The sequence below is a fragment of the Chiloscyllium plagiosum genome, chromosome 28 (genome assembly GCF_004010195.1).
Source record: "Chiloscyllium plagiosum isolate BGI_BamShark_2017 chromosome 28, ASM401019v2, whole genome shotgun sequence".
Taxonomy (NCBI): Eukaryota; Metazoa; Chordata; class Chondrichthyes; order Orectolobiformes; family Hemiscylliidae; genus Chiloscyllium; species Chiloscyllium plagiosum.
In genome coordinates this window covers 32,913,656-32,924,529 of record NC_057737.1, presented here as the reverse complement: position 1 = coordinate 32,924,529, position 10,874 = coordinate 32,913,656, and the positions used below count along the sequence as shown (strand labels likewise).

The 10,874-nt window shown below is 39.8% G+C and overlaps 1 protein-coding gene across 1 annotated transcript in view; it reads right to left on the bottom strand.

Moving 5' to 3' along the window:
• Window positions 1-2,752: 2,752 nt before the first annotated feature.
• LOC122564096 (eosinophil peroxidase-like) overlaps window positions 2,753-10,874 on the bottom strand; it is a 28,708-nt gene continuing 20,586 nt past the window's right edge. Inside the window, exons 11-14 of the mRNA XM_043718657.1 lie at window positions 8,945-9,182; window positions 7,312-7,517; window positions 6,578-6,739; window positions 2,753-6,048 (exon numbers count right to left, since the gene is read on the bottom strand). Of these exons, the coding sequence (XP_043574592.1) occupies window positions 5,621-6,048; window positions 6,578-6,739; window positions 7,312-7,517; window positions 8,945-9,182 (1,034 nt within the window). The 3' untranslated portion in view covers window positions 2,753-5,620. The remainder of the gene's footprint in view (window positions 6,049-6,577; window positions 6,740-7,311; window positions 7,518-8,944; window positions 9,183-10,874) is intronic.

The following is a 10,874-nucleotide window of genomic DNA, read 5'->3' as shown; positions in this document are numbered from 1 at the left end:
CCTCATAGCTGATACTTACCTTCCCTTTGTAAGTGTTAGGGATACCCATTTTTCTCAGCTAACATAAAATGGCTGCCCATGATCTTGACATAAAAATGGCTGAAGAAGATTGTTAGCTGAGACAGTAATTTACACAGTCACAATTGTGACCATTGTATTCATGCCAACCAGATAAGTGTCTACTTGAAATCACATAATAGGGTCTTATTAAGAAGAAATAAAAAACATATTTACTATTTACACCAAGAGGGCTCTGATGAGGTAAGCACTGACGAAAGCCCTCGTCACAATCTAATTTCAATTGGTCTTCAATATAGAATAGAAGGTAAAAAGCTTGACTCACATTAGTTAAGACCTTTGAGGTGATTGTAGTTGCATATTTGTATATACATGTATACGTATAATGTGTTCAACATCAAGGGATTTAATTGGATTCCTGTAGATGGTCAGCTTTAGACACTGAGACTGTTGTGATCATGAACATATCATGAGATCAAGGGAAGACATAGGGTTATCCATAATGTTGCTGATCATTAACCATGCAGTCACATGATTAACTTGATTGGATATGTATGTAATCAATTACTAGTATGACTAGTATGTAATTGTCAAAGGCAGGCTGAAAACAAATGTGTTAAAGTTTATGTTTTCCCTTTGTTTCAGTGAAGAAGCTACGCAAGTCCCCAGAGGTTTCTCCCCACCGGTCTAACATCAATAAACTCTTTACAAGTGAACACTGGGTGTCAAGTGATTTGTTTTGTCATTCCCCTACAACATTCTGCTAAAAATGGAGGCATGGACCACTGGCGAGTGAGACTGTGGGAGTACACTATATTTGTAATGATCTGTATCCCTGGCTTGATTGGTGTCCTGTCACAATCCTGTACTTGAATCTTTCATTGGATCCACTCAGTTTGAAAGGTTACCAGGATAACAAGTGATGTGACTCGTGGATGATGACGATTACCTGGAGTGTCATCCTGATGTAGAACCCTCCGGGATGGTCAAGTTAACTGGGCACATAGCTATGAGACCTCCGAGTATGGTTGCTTTGTAGTAGGACTGAAATGAAAAGGTCAGATCGTGGCCGCGATTTGATGTGGTCCTTACGCTAGCAGATAGTCACAGTCACTTGGAGCTCTAGTGGGCGAGCAGCCAGTGAGTGGCATTCCATGACCCACTGAACGGGAGCAGTGTGGAAGGGTGTCTGAGTTTTGCTGCCTGCAGAATGAGCCATGCTGATGTGTTTTCTCTGTTATGATGTGCACCCAGTTTTAGGAACACAGTGGCAGTGTCCAAGTCATGCCTCAAGGATGGGATAAGGGGCCTCACAGATCCAGCCACTTGTGAGCCCACTACTCTTATAATCAATAATGGCCACCACAGTGGGACTGGGGTCTAGAGGGATCCCAAACAAAATTCTGAGCAGACAAACATAAGAAATTAATTGACTAAGTGGTTAAAGTTCATTGGAACCCCATCAACCCACCTGGTTTGCAAAGAGGCTAGTTAAAAGAAGTGAAACATAGAAGCTAAAGCCTTGATATTACTTCTTCAAGCTCATGTAGAGTTAACAAGACACCTGAAACAATTGTTGAAACTTTATTGCTGGAACAGCACAGCAGGTCAGGCAGCATCCAGGGAACAGGAGATTCGACGTTTCGGGCACAGGCCCTTCTTCTGATTCCTGAAGAAGGGCCTGTGCCCGAAACGTCGAATCTCCTGTTCCCTGGATGCTGCCTGACCTGCTGTGCTGTTCCAGCAATAAAGTTTCAACTTTGATCTCCAGCATCTGCAGACCTCACTTCCACCTGAAACAATTGATAGAGAAGTAAAAGATGTCTAAAGTATATGGCTGAGCCTGTATTCGTAACTTAAGGTAGTCATCTTGAGAATGTGAAATAAAAAATTCTGGGATTTACCTATTAAAGAACGGAAACCAGCAAATCCATTCTAGATTAAAGATTTAACAATCTAGGTTTGTTCACTGTATCATTTCAGCTGCATGAGACTGTGAGCTTTTGCTATAAATTCTTATGGTCCTGCTTCACAACCACCTGATGAAGAAACAGCGCTTCGATAGATAGTGTTTCCAATTAAACCTGTTGGATAATAACCTGCTATTGTGTGATTTTTAACTTTGTCTACTCCAGTCCAACACTGGCTCCTCCAAATCATAGATACCAAACTGTTTACTGCAGCTGTGTGGTGAGATTTCTTTACTAATTGCTGGTAAGAGTTCCTTTCATTCATGCAAGTGCTGTTTTGTCAGTTAATTTCTTAAAGGGATAATGGCCAGTTAAAAGGTAATTAGCAGGTACTTAATCTACTCAGGTCCAGGAGATGGTTGGTAATGGCCGATTAATATTATAATGTTTTGTGGAGACTTGATGGGGATGGTATTGTTCTGTATGCCGATAAGGTGTGGAAATGCACTCATGGGTTTGAAAGAATTATTTTTTTGAATTTGGATGCAACAGAAAAACAGTTTTATGAATGAATGGATGAAACCTTGTTATCGTAAATAGTAGGTTAGTAAAGGGTTATGAATGAATGATCGGAACCCGGTATTAATGAATATAGCAAGCTGGTGAGTGAGTTAATACCAATTTCTGTGAGATATGTTTTATTTTTATGCACGCACATCACAATTAGTCAAATTTTCTAAATATGTTAAACCGAATTACAGTAATTTATTGCAATCATCTGTAAAGGGCAGAAGAAATGGAACAGAAACTGAGTGACACTGAAGTGAACACAATGCATGCAACTTTATTGTAAATTCATATAATCAAGGTTTTAATTTTTGATACTTTTGAGCTTCCATTGAAATAAGCATTTGAAAGAGATTTTAAAATGGTGATTCAACTAATCTATCTTACAAATTGTTGACTAATTATTTCAAAATGGATTCACTACAATTTCTCAGAAAATAAATGAAACATTTTCAACATCAACCATACTTATATAGATCTGCGTAAATCATACTGATGGTAATAATTGACTTCAATCTTTTTTTTAGAACAAGTGATATATGTTTGAAAGCTGAAGAATATAAATCAGGTGCTTATGAAGAAAAACAATCAATCTTCAGAGTTCATCAGGATCTATCTTGAAGAAACCATTCATAGTGTACCTACAATAAATGGATCTTACTGTGAGAGGAATGGTCAGTGGGGATTGGGTAATGAGAGGGCTGAAGCTGCAGCTAGTAATGTACATCATAAATTTATTGTTAACCTGATGACAGGACAAATAGCTTTTTCAACCTGTGAAGTTCTGAAGAAGGGTCACTGGACTCAACATGTTAACTCTATTTTCTCTCAGTTTCGACAGCAATCTACAAGTGTTTGATTAAGATTTCCAGCATCCACAGTTCCTTGTTTTTCTTTCCTCTTGTTGAGAATTAGAGACCCTAACACTGTGCCACAAGGTTTGATGATAGCATATTTATCCCACTTTAAACCTTAACTTCTCTCTGCCAATAAGTACCATCTTCAGATTGTTAATGGGCATGAAGGAGAATTCTTGTTAGCCAAGGGCTATCACAGGGCATCAACCAACTTTTGACAAAGCAGTACTATGAATCTGGTTTGATGACATGTCAGAGGAGAACAGACAGAATAATAATAAATAGGAACAGGTTAATAACACTATGAAGCTAAAGAATTCAAATGAATGCCTTTATCTCTTTAATGTTAAACAGCAGCTGGGGATATAAAATTCACCAGATGCAGTTTCTCCCACAGTATTCAATCACTAACAATGAGTGATTGAAGTACAATATCATCATGGATATAGAAGTCAGATTAGAGCAGATACAATGACTAACTATTTTTGTCCTTATTATTAATATTAGATATTCAATCTCACAGAAGAGTCTGTAAATTATCATAACTAGATATCCTGACTCAATATTATGATTATTATTAACTATAACAGATTCACAAAAAACATTCTGTTCTAGAAACCGGTCATGTCAGTGCCCTATGGTCAGTATTTACAGCCCAGCATATGTAACAGCTCTTATACAGGATGGCTATAAGTCATACATGAAAATTTATTGTCCTATTAACATCTCCATAGAATTGCATTCTTGAGACCAGAAAGTCAACCATCATATTGTAACCAGATGTTTATACCGCTTTGCAGGGCTGAGAGTTTGGTCCAGGTGAAAACTATCAGGCACAAATTTAACAGGAAATTTTTGATGTTTCATTCCTTTGTTACTGAAACAGAGGGAGTAACTGAGACAGAGAATACGCTAAAAACTTGAAAGAGTACTATTGAGCACTCAGGAAGCAAAACAAGTTTTCATGGTGACAATATTTGCATAATGAAAAGTTTGCAGGGACTTAGATTCAACTGCAGAACAGGCTTTTAAAAAGGAGATTCTGGCATAGTGAACCAGTCACTTCCAATTTCTGCTCAATGTACTGAGATGATCTCAAAGGTTAATACAATGCTAAAATATATAACTAGAGAAACAGATAGAAAATTAATAGATTACACTGTGACTTTACAATGCACTGATAAATTGGGGATTGTATTCTGTGTACGATAATTACTAACACTCTGGAGCAAGTGCAAAGAGGTGTGATGTTAGTAATCCCAATGTTGATACAATGACGATAAGAATCAGGCCGATCTGTACACACCTTGGTACATCTATGACGTATGCTGCAGCATACTAGAATACAGCTGTGAGGGATAGAGACAGATTGAATTCTGCGGTCGAGAGAGAGCACATTTGTAGGAAAGGCTTGGTAATATTATCAATTTTAAAGATAGGACATTTTAATGCTGAGAAAGTTTTACAAATTATTTGAAATAATTTCTTCACTGACAATGTGAATCTTTTGGAGCCATTCCCCATGCAGTGTAAAGGAATAAATCGGGAACATTGACTGTTTTGCTAGGAAGAATTAGGAGTGAGTTAATGTTAAGACATTCCACAGGGATTCTGAAGTATTAAGGTGATTGAAAATGGTGTGATAGTTACTGTTTAAAAGGATGTCCTTCAAATGGACAAATAAAGTGTGAGCATCAAATGGGACATTATTGTATTAATGGGACCTGTTACAATTGACTGAGAGCATTTTCACTCAACCTATTTGCTTGAGTTCAAGAAAGCTGATAAATGCCTTACTTAGCATTCTATTGTGGATTATTCTTTTACGATTCCTTCAACAGAACAGATGATGGACTGGGGATAAAATAAAACAGAATGCATAATCCTGAGAGAATGAATTAAACAATTAATGTTTGCTGTGTGTTTCATATCTGTGAATGTATTTCAGTGAGAAATGGTGCTTGTGAAAATGTAATCCTCAATTGCACTGTTAACATATCAGCTCTTTGGTTGAATAATCCCAGCATCATCTTGGTATAATGCTTAGGCAAAGGAATTAGAGACTGAACTAGATCCTGAGATCAGACATCTGCAACAAGGATAGCTTTGTTCTATACATCAGTCAGGAAGAGAATGGAGAGCAACTTGTCTGTTGTAAATTAGGCTCCTGATTGCCTAATTCTGGTGACTGTGGAAATCCTGGAGCAGATCCTTCTAACAATGTACATGTAAAGATTGTTATATATATCTAGAAGCAAAGGAAACACACTAATACAACATATGGCCCAAAAAATAACTGAAAGGTGACATTATACCGTTGTCAATCACTAACCAAACTCGATCACCAATACTTAGCGAAATGATGGTGCTTCCTGATACAATACCTATCCTAGCTCTTTGACCCTCCAGATCTGCAGTATATTCTGTTACATTATTTTTTTGAAGAGCAATTACTGGATTTCGACCCATTTCACAGTGAAATGAAAATAGATAAGCACCAGGTGTCTGACAAGTGAAGATTCCAGTTTCACAGTTGAAAACTCCTTGATTATTGAAGATCTCCCTCTCACATGGAATTGGTGTGTTACTTGTCAGATTGGCTGTTTGAAGTTCGACTGAAAAGGCGGGTGTTTCAGGTTTAACTTCATGTTCCATTGATCCATTGGAGTGTGGAGATTTGTAACTTTCTTGGAGATCTGAAAGAATTGTAACAGTAAATCACCATGTTTGTTTGGATAGCATAAAATTCAACATTGATTTAACATTGCAGCATTGATTCTCTGGAAACAGTATCAACGTTTACAGAATTAGAAGGCCAATGAGAGACAATTTGTCATGTGATCTGTTATCACAGATTAGCACTCAAAAGGTTGGTAGTGATGAAGGGCTTTTGCCTGAAACGTCGATTTCGCTGCTCCTTGGATGTGGCCTGAACCGCTGTGCTCTTCCAGCACCACTAATCCAGAAAGTTATACATCTGTGTCTATATTCAGAAGTTACATGACACCAGGCTATTTTGCACTGTACCTGATGAAGGGGCTGCACTCTGAAAGCTTGTGTGATTTCAAACAAACCTGTTGTACTGTAACCTGGTGTTGTGTGACTTCTGAATATAGTCCAACCCATTCCAACGCTGGCACATCCACATTGTGTCTATTTAACATTGTTCACTCAATACCTTCCAATGGTACTCCCTATTCTGAGTCTCTGGATTTCAGCTCTTACCTGTACAGCCAGGTGGTTCTTGGTTCCACTCTCCATTACTCAAACAGGTTATCGTGTCTCCTCCCACCAGACTAAATCCGGACTCACAACTATACCTGACTGAAGACTCACAGATTGAGAAAAAGCCGTGAGGAACAACAGGAACTGGGCCACAGGGGGTCACTGTAGAGGGAGCAAACATATTAGATTAGATTCCCTACAGTGTGGAAACAGGTCCTTCAGCCCAACAAGTCCATACCGACTCTCCAAAGAGCAACCCACCCAGACCCATTTCCCTACATTTACTCCTGACTAATGCACTTAACATTATGGACAGTTTAGCATGGCCAGTTCACCTGACCTGCAGATCTTTTGTAATATGGGAGGAAACCGGAGCACCCGGAGGAACCCACGCAGACACGGGGAGAATGTGCAAACTCCACACAGACAGTCACCCGAGACCGGAGTCGAACCTGGGTCCCTGATGCTGTGAGATAGCAGTGCTAAACACTGAGCCACCGTGCTGCCAATTAGGAGAAAGAAAGCCTAGAGCTGCTGAGAATATTTGAAGCATTGTGTACATCACAATACCATATTTAGACCAGAATCAGAGAATTAATACAGTGCTGAAGATGGGCTCAAAGTGCTGAATATCCTATTCTCTTTGATTACACTGGCAGATTTAGTCAGCACAAAATTAACTGACTTATAATGGCAGCTCTCTGAAGACTGAGCCCAGTCCTATCATTTCATACCTTGCACATCTTCCCTCCATGCACTCAGGTCGACCTGTGGGATCTCGCTGCAGTTTACAAATCCAATTGGAAATGGATGGAATCTAAAGGCTTGCTGAGGAAGGAAATTAATCCCTGTGTTATCACAGATTATTCTGGACAAAGAGATGTCTTTAAGAGCCTGACGCTGGTGGGCAGGAAACGTTTCATCATTTTCCCACCAGAATCTGAAAAACAAAGAGAGATTTTTCATTGTCAAATCTCTGAAAGGTTCAGATCAGAGCTAATTTATTGATTACAAACAGTATCCTGGCATTCCTGACTATAGGAACTGTAGGTAAAGCTGGGAGGGTTACGGATATTCAATGAGTCCATGTAAGATTATGATGAGAGAGAGGGATTTGGATTTTCTGAATTAGATTACATTACAGTGTGGAAACAAGCCCTTCAGCCCAACAAGTCCACACTGACCTGCCGAAGCGCAACCCACCCATACCCGACATTTACCCTTTACCTAACACTATGGGCAATTTAGTATGGCCAATTCTTCTGACCTGCACATCTTTGGACTGTGGGAGGAAACCAGAGCACTCGGAGGAAACCCACACAGACACGGGAGAATGTGCAAACTCCACACAGTCAGTTGCCTGACGCGGGAATTGAACCTAGGTCTCCGGCACTGTGAGGCAGCAGTGCTAACCACTGTGCCACTGTGCTGCCTCGATTGAAGGCACAGATTCAGTTTCTCAGTCTGGAGTATTAACAAGGATTCTTTGTTGTTATATTATGACTGAATTGTTTTCCAAATGTATATCGTCAATTTCCCTGCTGCCTTGCAGTCAGTAATCTATTTAGTCTAGCAACCACATGGTAAGCAGTAAGTATTTTAGAGGCTAAATGTGATTTCTAACTTATGGGAACTAAAAACCATAACATTCTGAACACCGTTCTTATCTAATCTTACAAGACACTATTCTCACTCCTGTCATTAGATATCTCCTGTTTTTAACTTAATCAGGTCCTATTAATGCCTAAAATTCTCTTGCATTTCCTGCTTTACTGCCCAGCACAACTAAATGGAAAGTGAATGATGCGTATTCCACTCTCCAAAGTGATTCAGTGTCTGATCTGAATTTTATGGACTTGATTTGCACACATTACAGGGTTCACTTCTGAATGAAAGGACACCTGAATTTCTCTTGAGAAGCTTCTAGGCAAAATGAGGGTGAATGATTTTGGCCAGGAATGCAGCAGTAATTGCAGAGCTGGGATTAAGCCCAACATTACCATATTTCCATAGGCAGATCATATTAAAATCAACATGAACATCTCCAACATTTAAAATCAATCCTTTGGAAAAGGTCATATAAATTATATTTGTTTATCCTCCCAGTAAATTTGGGTCTTGTCCTTTACCCCAATCATTTTAGCCTCTCTTTACCTTCAAGACATATTCATCTTCATGGCCTTTTTCTTCCCATCATAATTTTGCACAATGATGGAAAACCATCACCACAATCAATCACAAATTTGGCTGCCAGATGGCAATTTTTGGCAGCTCTAATCCCTGATCTACAATTGTGAAGTGTAAACCCACAATGCGATGAATGTGAAAGCTTTCATTTGTTCTTGCACTGGTATTATTGTCCCTTACCTGTCGCCATCTCTCAGGTTCTTGAATTGTTGTCCTACTAAACAAGCCAACAAAGGGCCCACTCTGCCACCTGTTACGAAAGGTTCGGAGATTGCCCCCACCCACACGTCGATATTTTCTGGAGTTCCATACAAGTTGAGGAGCTCATTTGCTAATGTCCTATTCTGGAGAATTTGCCTCAAACCACCCCTACCCCTAGGTGTTGGAAGGCCACAGAATCTCCGCCACTCATAGTAACCTGTGAATACAAAGAGAGTAAAATGTAAAGTACAAAAGTCAATTTTTTTTCCTTCTTTTCCTTCATGGGATGGGGGCATCTCTGTCTGAGCCAACAGTTATTGTCCATTCTTAGTTACCCTAGAGAGGATGGTGGTGAACTGTCTATTGAACAGATGCAGTCCATTTTGAGTAGGTAGCACCATAATACCATTAAGGAGCGAGTTCCAGGATTTTGACCCAACCCATCCTATCGGAAGGATGTTGTGAAACTTGAAAGGGTTCAGAAAAGATTTACAAGGGTGTTGCTAGGGTTGGAGGATTTGAGCTACAGGGAGAGGCTGAACAGGCTGGGGCTGTTTTCCCTGGAGCATCGAAGGCTGAGTGGTGACCTCATAGAGGTTTATAAAATTATGAGGAGCATGGATAGGGTAAATAGACAAAGTTTTTTCCCTGGGGTCGGGGAGTCCAGAACTAGAGGGCAAAGGCTTAGGGTGAGAGGAGAAAGATGTAAAAGGGACCTAAGGAGCAGAGGGTGGCGCATGTATGGAATGAGCTGCCAGAAGAAGTGGTGGAGGCTGGTATAATTGCAACATTTAAAACACATTTGGATGGGTATATGAATAGGAAGGGTTTGGAGGGATATGGGGCGGGTGCTGGCAAATGGGACTAGATTAGGTTGGGATATCTGGTTGGCATGGATGAGTCGGACCAAAGGGTCAGTTTCCATGCTGTACATTTCTCTGACTCTATAACTCTAAAACTGAAGTGGTGAAATGTTTCAAAGTTAGGATGGTTATACCAGAAAAAAAAACACAACAAACTTTGGTTTATGGGTGCACAATGCCTGAGGTTTGATGGTTGGCTAATGATTTGCTGCTAGTGCTCTGTCAATGCCTTTCTGAAACAAAGTGAGCAAAGCGTCATTGAATGTAAAAACTTATTACTTGTGTCTCACCATAACCAGAAAGAGATGTGTGTAGAGTGATTGAAAAGTTTCTACTTAGCGTCTGTCTATTATGGCAATGTCTGAAGATATGAAGAGCTGGCAAATGATGTGTGAATACAAGAGTTGTCAGTTCATACACCATGGACTACCATATTCAATTTATGACTGATCCTTGGAAGTTCTTTTGACAAACAGCCACATTTTAAAGCACTCATTTTGCAATGCCATAAACTGCTTCCTTCACTGGCACCCTCTGGAACATGTACTGGTAACAGACTGGAATTACTTAGTCCAGAGCCTGGAGTAATTACTCTGGTATGATGACACAATCTATAATAGTTCATCTGCAGTGAACAATGGACTAACAAGTGGCAAGGGACTCTTGTACCACCCAAGTACTAGGCAATGACTGTTTCCAAAAGACAGGAATTTAGTTATCTCCCCATGACATTCAATCATATTATGATCATCTAACAGTCAGCAACTTCGTGGGAGATTACTATTGACCAGAAACTGAATGACGCCAGCAAGATAAATACTGTCATTAACAGCAAATCAGGTGCTGGCATTTCTGAGGCAAGTACCTCACCTCTAACTCCCCAGCGCTTGTCAACCATGTACATAAGGCACAAATCACGAGTGTGATGAAATACTTTCTACTGGCCTGGATGAGTGCCGCTCCGGCAACAATACTCTAGGAGATGAATACAATACAGAATAAACTAATCCACTTGATAAGCTCTATGAAACATTTGTGCTCTCTAT